Source organism: Vipera berus, assembly GCF_964194415.1.
Source record: "Vipera berus genome assembly, chromosome: 3".
Lineage (NCBI taxonomy): Eukaryota > Metazoa > Chordata > Lepidosauria > Squamata > Viperidae > Vipera > Vipera berus.
In genome coordinates this window covers 177,335,960-177,351,530 of record NC_138204.1, presented here as the reverse complement: position 1 = coordinate 177,351,530, position 15,571 = coordinate 177,335,960, and the positions used below count along the sequence as shown (strand labels likewise).

Sequence of the window (15,571 nt, the reverse complement as noted above, 5' to 3'; positions counted from 1 at the left end):
AACTCTTTGATCAGCTGACAGAAGGAATAAGTATTTCCTCTCTTTGTTTTCTATAAGCTAATTGCTCAAAGAACTTCTATCAGAAGGCAAAAACTATCAGTATTCCATTCACTATGATAGCTGGTATCATTATCAGCCTCTCATCTTGGTTTTGTTCATAAATGAAAGGAAAATAGAAGTAATATTTTAGATTCTGCAGATATTTGAGAAGTATCTTCATAGAGTCCATTAAATCTTTAAAATAATATCTAGTTTTCTGACACCCCAAGTCATTTAGAAGAGTTGATGAAAATGGGTGACTCAACTGAATTTACTTCAGAATGAAAGTGTAATTTATACATTAATAACCCCTCACCAGCCAACCTTTCTATAATAAAAATATTACTCTGAATTCAGTATCAAAACATTAAAGGAAAAGTTGTAAATTTATAAACAAACATAACATTATTGATTGACAAAGGAAATCTAGAGTCCCCCCTTTGAATGAAAGTAAATCAATTTCACCTGTATATCACCTGTTTTCTAAAGGGATCTGTTTCAGACTCTTTCCTTAAAAAAATAAGTTTGAACTCTGATATCATTTGTTTTTAAACCAACACAATGTTCTGTTGTCACTCCCTCAGAGGGTGGGGTGAATACAAATTCAATTCAAATTAGCCAAACCATGCTAATTAACTTGCATATTTAAATGAAGAATAAAGTATTTTAGCATAGAGGGTTAATTGGTTTGGTACTTAGGAGATTGGGACATGAGTTGCCTCTTAGGAGTATGTGATAGTCCTTGGGAAACTAATTAATTGATTGTAATCTCTCCCTGTCCCATTGTGTAATGTGCTGTGTGCTGTCCCACTCCTGCATGGACATACACCACGGGTATAAGGAGTCTTTATTAAGGCTTCCAAGCCTGAATTGGTATTCCCCAGCAATTTCCTCTGCAAACACCAGCTCAACCCCAATGAGTTCTACAAGCTACTCAAATGAAGCCAACATTAGTCCTCAAGGAATAGGCAAGTCCAGGAGGGATTTGGTTAATGGCTCCAAGCAGCAATCTGAGAGTGATTTGGCTGAAGCACAGCTGCAGCAGGACAGCCCTGAAACTTCAGGTGGGGAAAGCACACAGCTGCAAAAGGCAAGTTTCCAAGACAAAGGCAAGTTTCAAGACAAAGGCAAGTCCACAGGGCAAAGGCAAGGCCATAGCTGAACAGACACAATCCAAAGTTCAAGGAAATGAATATTTTGTTCCCAGCATAGTCTCCATCTGTCAGCTGTGCTAAATAGCCAGCTTCTGGTGCAGCCCATCAAGAGGGGTGAGACTGCCTCCTCACAAATAATTGGACTAACCTTCACTGCTCCTGCCTTTTCTCTGCCTTACATGTTCTTGGATCAGATGCAGAAGGCAGTTCTTCTTCCTCATCAGTGACCGGCTGCAGTACGTGCTTTCCCCACCTGAAGCCTCAGGGCTGTCCTGCTGCAGCTGTGCTTCAGCCAAATCACTCTCAGATGGCTGCTTGGAACCATTGACCAACTGTCCTCCTGATGTGCCTCCTCTGAATTGACATCTGGAGAGGTATCTGAGGAAGTGTCCAAGGGAGTCATCACATTCTTGGGGGAAGGGTTTGGAATTATGTGGGTTTGGTACTCTCCAAGGACTGGACATACAACAGCATAGCAGATCTGTACAAAATACTGTATTACAGCACATACCTTCCTCAACAACTGGCTACTGCTCCGGTCAGCTCCACATTTCTGTTTTGTCAGCTTATGTTGACACATAAATGTCTTTAATACTCAGTGCCCTAAAGATAGCCTTCAACCTATGACCATAACAGAGACTACCCATCACCACTGAAAGTTGTGATGGTCATAAAACAGGTCAGTCACATGATCTTCCTTTTTGCAGTGGTTGTTAGGCAACTGTGGCAGTTATAAAGTAGCTGTTACTGTTGATAAGTGAATACCCTAGTTACTAAGTGAACCAACAGTTTGCTATGAGTGTGATTTTACTGAAAACTGAAAAAATTCTGGTTTTTTTTTTGCAAAACTGTCATATAAAGTGATCGCATGACTATGGGAAACTGCAAATGCATAAATGCTGCCTGGCTGCTGAGCACCAAAGTTCAGTCATGTGACTACAGTGGTGTGACTATTGGAACTTCAATTCTGGGTTGTATGTAGCCTCCAGGTAGGTCTATCATATCTCTGAATAATCAATAAGTGATCAGTCATAAGTCAGGGACTACCTGAATACTAATTCTGTTATTAGTTCAAACAAAAGTCACAAAATCTTTAAGATAACATATAACCTTTGCCTTTTTTTTCAAATTGTCTTGCGCTATTTGGGTGAGGTACCATTTCAAGCTGATTGCACCTTTCCTAGTTGCTTCTGAGCTCCAGGAAAAACTCCAAGCAGGACTCTCACCAGGATATGTTCAACATAGCTTGTGGGTTTGGCATTTGAACAAAACACATCTTGTCTGCATCTAATAACAGCCAATCTTCAGATATCACCTCCCTTCCCCACGTGTAGGCTGATTGCTTTTATTTTTCCTGTTGCATCACCTCTTTTCCCACTCTGTTTTAGGATTTGCTTTTGTAAGCTCAAAAGACTGGGTGGGATGGGGCTTAACATCAGTAATAGAGGCTGCCACTTAATGTCAGAACATACTTGAAAACACCAAGGTGTGATTCAGTACAGGCAGCTGCAACATCATCTTAGATGCCTGTGAGTAAATGTATGAGTGGAAATCTCACTATCTAAGAGAAGTTCAAGGGAAGTGTGGAAAGAATCCAGAGAAAGAAATATTTTAGGAAATATTAAAAAGGTAGAATATATTTCCCTAAAGGAATAATGGAGAGGATCTTTAAAAAGACAGAAACCAGCCCCCAGAAATCAGCCCCAGCCCCTAGGCTGAGGCCAGCGTTTAGAAATGCAAATTCAATAATCCATTCAGGAAGGTTGGAGCCAGGAAGCTAGAAGAAACTGATGAGATTAGGATGACAAAGACCCCTAAAATCTACATACCCCCACCTAAACTCTAAGGACAGGAAACATAATAGGATTAACCCACAAATACCAAAAGGGCACACTCAGATTCAGGTCAAAGTACGTGACACAGGAAATACAAAGCCTCAAACAGGAAGCAACCTCAAGAGCCCCAGAAGGTATAAAAACCCGCTCCCTACTACATGTGGTCAATTTTTCCAGAACCACCTTTCTGTCTGGCTCTGCTCTTCAATAAACTCCAACCTTCTTTCTAAAGCAGTCTCCATTTTGTTTATTCGCAGCTTGGACTGGACTCTGATGAAGATTTTTCTTTCAACGGAAGTTTTTTTGCCTAATTGCAGCTGCTTTTTCAAAGCATAGGTAGCAGTTCCAACTTTACTCCCTCACAGGGAGAAGCCAGCCCTTTGTCCTGTTTTAGATTTCAAATACACACACACACACACACACACACACACACACACACACACACACACAGAGTTTCTAGGTGTTTCAAAGCTAAGTAGATAAACAGCAGGTAGGGAAAGGAATATAAATCAAAACACAGTTTATTGGAAAGAGAACATGCCTGGATAGTTTTGCTCTCAACAGGAACATGCAGAAGACTTGCATCCAGAAGTTGTGAATGCTCCAACACTGGAAGTTTTTAAGAAGAGACTGGATAACCATTTGTTTGAAATGATATAGGGTTTTCTGCCTGAGCAGGGGGTTGGACTAGAAGACCTCCAAAGTCCCTTCCAATGATATTATTATTATTATTATTATTATTATTATTATTATTATTATTATTATTATTATTATTATTATTATTATTATTATTATTATTATTATTATTATTATTATTATTATTATTATTATTATTATTATTATTCCAATCCAAAGAGTCAAGCCAGGTTTGTCATTCAGTCAGAAAGTCTGAGTTTTAGGTTTTGTTTTTACATGAGCAAAATACATAGGAACAAAACACCAAAGGATGAGATCAGATTATTGTTTTCAACAGAGAAACATGGGTCAGCACTGCATCTTAAATCAGGCTGCAGCCAGCTATGTTTAATTAAGATAATCACTCACTTACTTGGAAGGGGCCTAATCTCTACTTTACTCACCAAGTCCAATGGCTTAGAGACTCTTGGCAAGTCTGTGATCCCTGTCTCTCCATATCTTTCAATCTTGCACTATTTCTTTGAGTTGTTCTATGCTCTAGCTGGTGTCAGCTTTAATGGTGTCCAGCCACTGTGTTCTTTGGAGGTTTGGTTTCCTTTTACCGCTACCTCTTCCAAACATAATTGCTTTCTCCAGTGAATTCTCCTGCATGACATGGCCAAAATAAGTGAAACACAGTGTTGTGATTTTGCCTTCTAGTAACATGTCTGGTCTTATGCACTCCAGTATTTGCTTTGCCATGTTTGCTCTTCCTGGAACCCAGATTCAGTCACATTTTATAAATCTTAGCAATAGCATGTTCATCATTAGTACACAACGCAGTTTTAAATTTTGTTTTGCAGATTTATAACTATAGCTATTATTATCTACATCAAATCTTTAGGTTGTAAGTGTGTGAGCCAATGACAGACACAATTTTTCTTTCATCTTGAGATTAGATTCACCTTGAATGAAATATATTTCACCCTAGGCCACCAATTTTGTCTCACTGTCATTTCTTTTCTGAAAAAAAGTTCCTGGGATGACAGCCAAAGAGGAATCTTATGAGAGGAACTGCTTTTAGATTTATTCCAAACTCTTAGGATAGCACACCCAGCGGTGGGATTCAGCTGGTTCGCACCACTTCGGCAGCTAATTTTTGTTGCCCAGACCCAGAATGGACTTCTGGAAGTTCAGAACTGAATCTAAAAGGGTTTTCCTTCCTTCAGTGACCAATGATCAGACAAGAAACAGATTAATTGTTAAAGAAACCTTAATAAAATTGACAAGTGCTGGAAAGGGTTTGGGTTGTTTCCGAGCCTCAAAATCTGGTAAATTACTGCCTTGGATATCAGCCTGTTGCCACAGACTCCAGGAAAATCTTAGGTGGAGGAAGTGTATGTCCTACCTTACCAGAACCTTCTTTATGTTGTAATTCCACATGTTCTATTTTCCCTGTTGGCAAAGTACCTGTGAAAGGTCAGGTGTCAAAGTCCAAAAAGATTCCAAAAAGGTGAATTTATAATGTAAGACACGTGTCAAACTCGTGATGTGTCAAACTCGTGATGTGTCAAACTCGTAACATTGTGCAATGTATTGGAGCTTTTTATCCATTACCAGCAATGGGGTGGGCACGGTTTTCTCATGACACATCCAGCCCGCAGGCCAGCAGTTTGACCCTCCTGAATAAGGGATGGAAGATTTTAGATTTAGTTGAACTTTTTAAAATAATCATGGGTGCTTCTTGAGCCTTGTTTTAATTTAATTATATAATTATACAACGTTAAGATGAGGCTATTAGGCTAGCATGCCATTCCCAGGTGGAGGACACTGTCCTAGATAGTAGACCCACATACATAGGTGAATATAAATAACAGAGGCAAAACCTGACCTGACCATTTCTTCAGCTGCAAAGATATTTCCCATTTCTTAATAAATTTCCAGAATGAGGTTTTGCAAAGTTGGGAGGATACATGAAAATATATTTATTTCTTGCCTGGATTGCTTCCAGAGCCAAAAGTATGCTATCAATGCCAATTAGTGCAGGTTCGCGTCCCACCAGGCTCAAGGTTGACTCAGCCTTCCATCCTTCCGAGGTAGGTAAAATGAGGACCCAGATTGTTGGGAGCAATTAAGCTGACTTTGTAATAATGCCGCTTGGGTGTGTGTGTGAAAGCCCTAATAAGCAGGCATATACATAGAATGAAGGCTACTGCTAAGCTTGTAAGCCGCCCTGAGTCTTCGGAGAAGGGCGGGATATAAATGGAATTAAAAAAAAAAGTGGGCAGAGTCCAGAAACAGCACCCCAGACAAAATGGTCTGGTGCTGGCTGGGTGAAGTCTTGTCTGGGGTTGATCCATCAGCCAGTTAGCCTTGGTTCTTTCTTTGATGTATGGGTTACGTTTGGGTAACTCATGTGTGGATTTAAGGAAATTTGTGTAAAGGATTTTCCTTGTTTTCTATTATTTGTGCAGGTTAATTGGTTTAGCCTGGTCATTAATTACCAGAAGAAGAAATGGATTAGTGATTTTTGCAGCATGGTTTTCTAGTGTTGGTCACTTGTGAGTCATGTAAATGATCAAAAGGACAATCAGAGACAGTACAAAAATAAATTTTATTTTGAATTTAAAATCCTTTTCACGTAGTTGAGAGTATCTGTAGCTTGGGTGTAGGATGAAGGTGGAGGCTCATTCTCTGAGCTTGTGGGTTGGTTTCCAAACATATCATTATCAGGCTAGGATAATGAAGTAGGTAGAATACTTGCTATGAGATTTAATCTTTCTCTTTAGAATTGGATGCAGTGATGTAGTTGAAGTTAGGGCTTCTCTTTTTGCTTCCCCTAATTGATCTTGCAATTTTTTACAGTTGCCCTGAAGGCTAGCTATAATTAATTCATGGAGTCTTGGTTCTATCTTCCATAAATTAATGCCTTCCTGAAGTTCAGGGGTCCCCAATCTCTGGCCATAGCCCACTAGTGGACCACGGCCCATTTGAGACTAGACTGTGCAAGCAGTGGGCGACTGTGTGCATGTGTGCAGCTCCACTTTTTTGTGCACTGGGCACTCACACTCAGTGCAAAGCTCCATTTGTGTGAGTGGCAGGCGTGCACGCCTACCACCTGCATGGAAGCAGCCCCTCTTCCCCCCCCCAGGTTGCCAAACTGAAAAGGCCGGTGACCACTGCTATAGTTTCTTCTTCTTGCCTGGCAGCAAATTTAATTTTCCCTATAAATCATCTTAACTGATACTCAAATATCCCAAAATTGGGAAACTATAGTTCCAGATGCCCCAGTGTGAAAGTTTGCCTATTCAGGTAGGTTCCTGACTGTTGCTAATTCCCTTTTTTCCAACATTAGCCTAGCCAAGGAGCTCATCCACTAAGCTTTCACTGCTCTTGTCACAGTCATGACTATGTCTGCCCTGCCTTTCACTGAGATTTCCAGAGTACAAATACCAACCCTCCAACCACAAATTTCCTCCTGCCTCTTGCTTTTTGAAATTCTACAGTTAGATTCACAAAATTGCAGGGATGGATGACAATATTAAATCTCAAACATGGGTCATGAACTCATTGAAACGTAAAATAAAGAAAAACCGGGGAAGGCGGACTTATAGTTGCTATCATGAGTTCTTTTTGAATCACAAATAACCAGACTGACTCAAACTCACTAAAGATATACTGCAAATCAGAAGAGTTGGTTGGATTCTGTATCTCTCTTCCAAGCTGGGGGAGATCCTTGCTTGGGGAAAGAAGGATATCTTATGAAAGGAAAATTGTAAAATGAGATTGTCTTCAACTTTTTCAAAAACTATCTTAGTCGTAGCAATATTGATGGCTTATTCCTATTATTGTCACTATTCTATTTCAAGTCTTTATTTTCTAGATGCCTTCTATCTACATTGTACCTTTAAAGTCCTTGATCATTATAGTATTTTATGTCTCCACCCTATATTTCTGTATATGTTCTTGTGATTTCTCTCCATACAGCTCTTCTTTGTTCTTACAAAGTTCAGCCTGTCTTCTACTTTACTCTCTAGCTTCCTTCTCCTGTTGTGCTACCTTCCTCTTCTTTTCTGTTTATTTATTTATTAGATTTGTGTTTCACCACTCTCTTCTAGAGGTTGGACTCTTTCACCTTGAAGCAGGGCTCCCTCACTTTCTCTTCTCCCGACAGTTGCCCCAGCCCTGGGGAAAAAAAACCCCTCTTTCTTCTGAGTGATAAGACCTTTAAGTCTCTCCATCTCAGAAGCTAAGAGAGGGAGAAAAATGCTTCTCACTCCAATGTTCTCATTTGCTATGCTACCCTGGATTGTGGACATTGGTATGCTGGTAAATGTTGAACAACTGGCTTACAAAATTCTTGAGAATGTAATGCATGATTCTAGTGAGCTGGTAGGAGCTGGCTCCAGCATCCCACTGACTACAGCTATTGTCCTCTTATTTTTTGTGTCTGCTTCTTACCAGGAGTTGGAAGCAGGGCAAGCTGAGATAAGGGATGTGTAAGGGTCACACAGCCAAGATGCATTATGTCAGTGAGGTCTTAGCAAAAAAAGCAGAAGGAAAGCAAAACCATAACTTTGAATGCTGAATCTTAATACTATTGTGCCTTAGACCGGGTCAGCTAATCTAGTTACTATTGGTCCTCCAGCTATCCTCCAAATTAATATTCATCAAAAGTCAATATTTGCTGGCATTGCAACCTCCTTATACTTCCACTGCAATTATTCCATGGAAGTTTGGACATTTCCAAGACTATACAGATTTTCAGAAGGATGAAACATTTTAATCAAATCTTAATCCAAGTGCCTTTTTGAAATAATACAAGGAAAATTAGGCACTCTGCTTCTATATGGAGATTGCAGAGGGACTTTTCTATTTTGCTTCAAGCCCATAAAAATGAACTATCTTCATGCTCTATGGTGTTTTCCATGCTTGAGGAGAGGTCCTCAATGTGACATTATGATATATATATCAGTGATGCAAAGTGAGTGCAATGCACACAGGCCTGCTTATTTTCGGTGGTATTCCATGGATGTGCTTTTGTACTGTATATGAGAGAAAATTACATCATAATTTCATTTACAGCAGAAAAATAATATCTATAATTATCATTCTGATACAACAATACTTAAAACAGTTTTATAACATTGTTTATTGTATAGTCCATAAAAAGAAAAATATACATTCCAAACAATAAAAATATTGCATTTAGGAAGTATATATGGATATGGATTATGACAGAAAAATCATTAATCCATAACAAAATATGTAAAGACTAAGCATCTTTCTTATTTTTATCAAATCGCTCTAATAAAGCTCTAAGTATATTTCCAGGTCGCCTCTGGTGTCTGTCTTGAAGATTTTCAAGTGCAATCTTTGTCTGTTAAATACAGAAGAAGACAGTATAAAGTCAATATTTGTTATGACCCAGGTCACCTAGACAGAGGCAAGCATTGATGCAGTCCTTTATTGCTTCATGAATGCCATAACAAACAGCCCTACAATGGCCTGTAAGGCTCCACACCACACTACCCTGAAGGCAGCCACCCTCAGTCCCCCAACAAAAGCCAGTAAACAATAAAGTCTGAAGAAAAGGTGCAAGCTCATGGGGCAAAGTCCAGAGTCAATGTACAAAGGGCAAGGCAAGTCCACAAGGCAAAAAGCAAGTCCACAAGGGAAAGCGAGTCCATGAGGCAAAAGGCAGTCCACAAGGCACAGGCAAGATACAGGCAGGAGCATGAGTCAAAGCCAGGAGAGTGTAAGCCAAAACCAACAATTGTTCCTGAGAAAAACAAAGTCCCTCACCCCCCCCCCCCAGTTTTCATTCAGTCAACCCACACCAGGTATTCCTTATGATGAGGGACAGGGCGACCTTCTCCAGAGTAGCCTCACAGCCCTCCTTTGAGCTTGCCTATGTTCTACTCTCTGTGCTCTTGGATTGAGTGGAGGAGACAGCTGTTCCTCATCAGAGGGGATCTGCTGCCTATCAGCACCACTGCCTGTTTGCAGCCGATCCTCCCCTGTGTTTGTGAGGGCAGGGAGCTCTCCCTCTGGTTGGCCACCTCCCTCAATAATCCTCAGCCCCTGTCCAAACATGCTGAATGAGATGTGCCATCCCCCTTGAATGGCTCTGGTTCCAACTTCTCCTCTGAACCTGGCTCCAATTAGGCCATTACAATACTGTTTTAAAAAAACATACATTCATAGCTATATTTGTAATGGAAGAAGATCATTTCACAAAAACAAATTGCACTGTGAATATATTCTCAGCTGCAGAGGCACAGGAGACCTGTTTAAATGTTGCAGATAAAGATTAAACCCATAGTAGAAGCAGCAGTAGTCATGAACCTTGCCTTCTGCCATGCCATCCTGCCAACACTTTCAGACAACAGGTTGTCCTGTTGCCCTGTGTTTACTCTCAAAAAAATCTGCCTATTATTTCACTGGAGTTGACCTTCTTGTAACTTAACTTTCTTTTCTGTGTCCTATATTCTGGGAGTATAATTTTCTCCTTGTATGTGACCCTCCTTTAATACTTAATGTGACTCATCTTCTCAAGGATCAATACTTAATGTGACTCATCTTCTCAAGGATCAATGTACCTCACAAGATTTAAGTTGTCAATTTCCTGATCTTCTTCTCTGTTCTTCCTATGTAACCATGCATTATCTGCAAATTTCATAATCATTTCTTTACATTACAATCCTAGTCATGAACAAAAGCTTTGAAGTGTCCCAACCTGAAGCCAAATCCTGCAATACCCCTTTCAACAGATTCTTTAAGAGTCATAAAGTAATATTGAATGTTTTTGAGACAGATGTTCATGCCAGATTTACCTAATCTAATCAATGCTTTACTGAGCTCATAATGTGATGGGTTATGTTTTCTGAGAGCAAGACATATACATCCAAAGAATTTCCATAGTTTCTCAGGAAATTGACCACCCATAAAGTAGGATAATGTTAATCTGGCCAGATTTCTTGAAAAATTCATACTGGCTTCTAGTAATCACTGCATTTCTTCCAGGCATCTTAGTGATTTGTAATTTTATGGACTGCTTTAAAGCCTTCCCAAATCCATCCAGGTCTTATCTTCTTTTTTAAGATAGAAATAACATTTGCCCTTCTCCATCAATTGGCACCATTCATATTTCAGCAGGCATGCAGCAATTATCCAAGTACCTATATTTAGTAAACACTGGGGCAAACAAATAGAACACTTAGCAGAGGTATTGGGGGTAGGCAGGGGTGAAGGGAGTGAAATGATGAAGGAAGCATTGCAGTATTGTAATGCATGATCCACTCATTTTGGAAGCACATTTTGAAAGAAAAGTAAGAAGAGAAATAAAGAAATTTGTAAGATCTGGATAAATTTATAAGATATTGTTTTCTTACTTTTATAAACAAAATGTGGACTTGGATTGATTTTCCTGTACGTATAGGTAGCCCACCAGGCATGCATGAGCTCAGAATTTCTTATATTTTTAAGCTGCCTTTTCTTAATCATAAGAATGGAATGTATTAACTAAGTGTACAAAAATGTATGATGCAGCTGTTCATTTTTTTGCTTTACATTCCCCCCCCCTAATTTCATGATTACTAATGACAATTTCAGTGAGAGAAGGGATTGATAAATTCATGTTATGTTTAAAATATATAAGCACTATCTCTTTGTATACCTTGAAACTAAAGCATGTTTTGTATAAAAAGCTGATGCATTTAAAAGATTGGTTTGAGTGAAAAATGCCCTTACTTTTTGAGCCAGCTCCTTAGCAGTTACATTTGGGTCATAAGGGATGGGTTCTCCAATATAGGTGCAGAGTTTGACTGGAAACCCTCCGTACATGGGAAGGACAAGCAATCGAAAACGTTCATATAGCCATTTCATTAGCTCTGAAAAAGAAATAAAATGGAAGACAAGATTAATTTGAAATGTTATAGAAATCCGTATTCAATTTTTTTAAATTTACAGTGCATCTTTTAAATGGAGAAATAAATACCCATGACTTCAGAGTTATGAAAAATTATCCTGGGGTTGGAATATTCTTGCATAATCATATAATATACATGGAATGATTAGAATGCTCTGTTCCTATTCCAACTACAGGAAAGGACAGACACAATGAAGACAAGCTTGGTAAATATCCTGTCAAATGCAGGGATGATAGGGATGGGTTTCCCTTCTACTGTATACAGGTAGTCCTTGACTTATAACCATTCATTTAACAACTGAATGTTACAATGGTGCTGAAAAAGTAACTTATGATTAGTCCTTGCACTTACAATTGTTGTAATGTCTCATGGTCACTTGATAAAAATTTTGATACTTGGCAACCAGTGTGCATTTATAACAACCTAGGTCATATTATCACCATTTATAACTTTTCCAGAGGGCTTCCAATAAGCAAGTCATGGAGGAAGCCGGATTCCCTTATGAACCATGTTTTTGCTTAATGACTGCGATGATTCACTTAATGACTACAGCCTAAAGGGTCATAAAATTGTGTGCAATTCAGTCAATGACTAGATAGCTATGGAAGCTCTGGTCCCAGTTATGCTCATAAGTCTGGACCAACTATATCAGGGGTGTCAAATTGCCAGCCCGCGGGCCGGATGTGTCACGTGGAAGCTGAACCTACTCCATTGCCAGCAATGGCAAAACAGTCCCAATACGTCACATGATGTCATGAGTTTGACGCGTCTGAACTATATGATAAGCAGTTTCTGGCAGAGTCATGGCAGTATGGTTGTAAATAAACAATCCAGAGAAAGAAGGGATATCAATTAATAGCTTATTTCATAAAAGACAATTAAAGTTAGAGAGTAAGAAAACCTGGAAGAAATTGTTTAAAATATTCTGAGAGTCTCCACCTGGCTATATTCAATATTCTTAAGTGAAAGAAATTTCTTTTGCTATTTCTAAAATTCTGTACTTACTCGTAATGCTAATATAATAATTTTTAAGGGATATAGAATGAATTACAGCAAGATGTTTAAGAAAAGCTTACTTGTTTTTCCAACTGTTCTATGAGCTTCACGGATATTTTGCGTAAACATGGGGATGATTGGCTAAACAGGGAAAGAGAGAAATGTAAAAACTGGTACAAATTGGAAAACATCTCAATTTGTTTTGGGATTTTTAAAAAAATTAAGTCAAGTTCATTTACCTTTTGAATATATGTTTACTGCTTCATGTCCTTTGAAAACAAGTGCTAATATAAAGTATAACTGTTACTACAACCAATTTTATGCTGTTCCTTGTAAAGCATTAACCACAAGAGTTTTCATCACTGAATCTGCGATAACAATCTCATCCTATAGCTGATTTGAAAATAATATAACCCCTTGTTGTGTCTTCATTTTCTAGTTCCTAAAGCTCAGTACATTTTTCATTTTTTTTTGTACTTTCATTTTTCATTCATCGCTTCATTGATGCCTTTGCAGGAAGGAAAGTAGTCCTCTTGGTTTTAAGAATGAAATGAAAAGCTCACATTGTTTTACTTCCACCAGTACTTGGAGAAGATGGCAGGTTTTTTTGTCTTTTGCAAATGCCACTAAATACAGAAATAGGAATCACATTCCTTTGCAATATTAAGCTTTTTACTGAGATGACTCTAATCCTGTCTTTCTTGTGTCTGTTATCTCCCCTTACCTAGGTATATTCTGATTAGTTACCATCCTACTTGTCAATTGTCCCATTAAATTTTCATTATCTTTATGCTATAAATGACTTAGTGAGAAAGACAAAAATATATTTTTAGTTCTTGGTCATCAGTTTGATGACTGACTGAATACATGCTCACCATGCTAACCTACAATCTTTTTTTCTAAAGGTAAAAGTAATGGTTTCCCCTGTCCAGTTTGTCTGATTCTAGAGGGCAGTGCTCATCTCTGTTTCCCAGCCAAGGGAAAACCAACATTGTCTGAAGATATTTCTGTGGTCATGTGGCCAGTGTGACTATATGCTGAGGTGCACGGAACTCTGTTACCTTCCGACCGAAGTGGTACCTATTTGTCTACTTGCATTTGCACGCTTCTGAATTGCTCTCTTTAATCTTACAATCTGTGTGATTAATAGATTTCACTCCATGTTACTCTCAGTAATTGTCCATAGATGTCTGAAATAATATTACCTTTTATGATCCTATTTAAGCTTGCTGTTACAGTCCTCTCTAGGATAAATATGCTTTTCCTCTGGAGTGCCCTGCCCATCTTTATCTTGATTTGGCATCGAATATTGAGCCTAGTAATGTGATCCTGCTATTTTTGTAATGCATTTGTTATAAAGGTTAAAGAGGTAATTTGTCTGTCTATTCACCCATCAGGTCCTCTTTCTGTTCCTTTCCTATTCTGAATCATTCCATTGATACAGATTCAGTTCTTAGGGTAGCTTTTTGTTCACTGAAAAGACGCCCCAGAAGAATAATCAGTTCTGATTTAATACATCCTCAGGTCACGATCTACTTTGTTGAATGGAATAGACATAAACTGTCTTACATGCTCTTGTTCTCCCTTTTATTAGAGCTATCTGATTTGAAATTTAAAATAGTTCAATGGTTATTTTTTCTCTTTCTGGTGCTTTCATATTTGACAAGTATTGTTTGTTGTACCTCACTTTTTAATAGAATGATTTTCTGCTTATATTCTGCAGAATTTCTATTTAAATCACTGGAGTATGTCTGGTGATATGAGACATTGAGAAATTAATATATTAAATATGAAATCTTGTTCACTTTATGTTTTAATCTCAGACCTGGAATATATAGGTAATTTATCAATTGTTCAAAGTTATGACAGTGCTAAAAAGAATAACCTTACAGCCCCAACCTCTGCCATTTACAACCTCCTTAGTGTGAAGGACACATAATTGCCATTGCAGCTAGTATGTATTGCCCTGTGCCTGACCTGATTTTTTTGAAATAAACAAATAAAGCTATTGTCTAACTACAAACATGGAAGTTTAATCACTTAAGTTCTTGGGGCATGATCCTTAACATGAGCAATAGATCACTTACCACTTGTGCTTCTAAAGCCACTTGAGCAAAACCTATGCCGGTTCCCCAAACCATGTTGTAATATTCATCACTAAAGTTTGCTTCTCTTAGTCCACCTGGCGAAATTCCTAATAAATCGCCTTTCTTGAGAATTTCAACACATTCTTCTTTTTTGCCTTTTGTGCAACCCATTACATCAAAAACCAGTTCTATACCTGTTTTAAAAAAAAATCAGAAGAAAACAACATGTTACATATTTGGGGCAAAGAATAAAATTTTTATGACTATCACCATCATGTTGTATAATATGGCATAATAATCATCATGACAATTATTGTGATTTCTGCCTTTTTTCCCAAGCATTCTGCTGGTTTTAAGGTATGGGCTTTTTCTGCACATTACAGTGTTGCCAGGTATGGATTGAATCCACTAAAGCTCTCATTCTGTCATTTCCACATTGTTTCCAAAACACTTGAAAATTCACATTTCCCAAGTTAGAGTAAGCTTCTCGCTGGTTTCCTTCCCTCACTAAGGCACTCATTATGTAACAGTCAATTGTGTGTGTGTGTCCTGTTCTAATGGGGAGCTCTGAAGATTTTCTTGTTAAAAGTACCTGGTGTGAAGACATATTTTATCGTACATGTTCTTCAGTTCAAGTCCAATGTATGGCATTTTGATGTATACTAATATGTGACACTATGTTTTTGATGTGACACTATGTAAATTCATTCTACTATATCTTACGGAACATTTGTTTCTAGTCCAAGTTTCTCTTTAGATTTTGGAATTATGACTTCTATTAAACCTGCCTCTTTACAGAAATATATCTGGCATGCTGAATAGGAACTAAATAGTCATCTTCAGAGTGGTAAGCTAAACACAAATGGGCTATGGGTATAATGATCCTATGTCCATTATTATAAAGGATAGCCCCT

General features: G+C 38.3%; 1 protein-coding gene across 1 annotated transcript in view; it reads right to left on the bottom strand.

Moving 5' to 3' along the window:
• Positions 1-8,918: 8,918 nt before the first annotated feature.
• The window catches only part of LOC308666707 (DGAT1/2-independent enzyme synthesizing storage lipids-like), a gene marked incomplete at both ends in the record, with an annotated part of 30,393 nt that continues 23,740 nt past the window's right edge, over positions 8,919-15,571 (bottom strand). Inside the window, 4 exons of the mRNA XM_081325602.1 lie at positions 8,919-9,023; positions 11,396-11,535; positions 12,651-12,711; positions 14,658-14,851. Coding sequence (XP_081181728.1) covers positions 8,919-9,023; positions 11,396-11,535; positions 12,651-12,711; positions 14,658-14,851 — 500 coding nt within the window. The remainder of the gene's footprint in view (positions 9,024-11,395; positions 11,536-12,650; positions 12,712-14,657; positions 14,852-15,571) is intronic.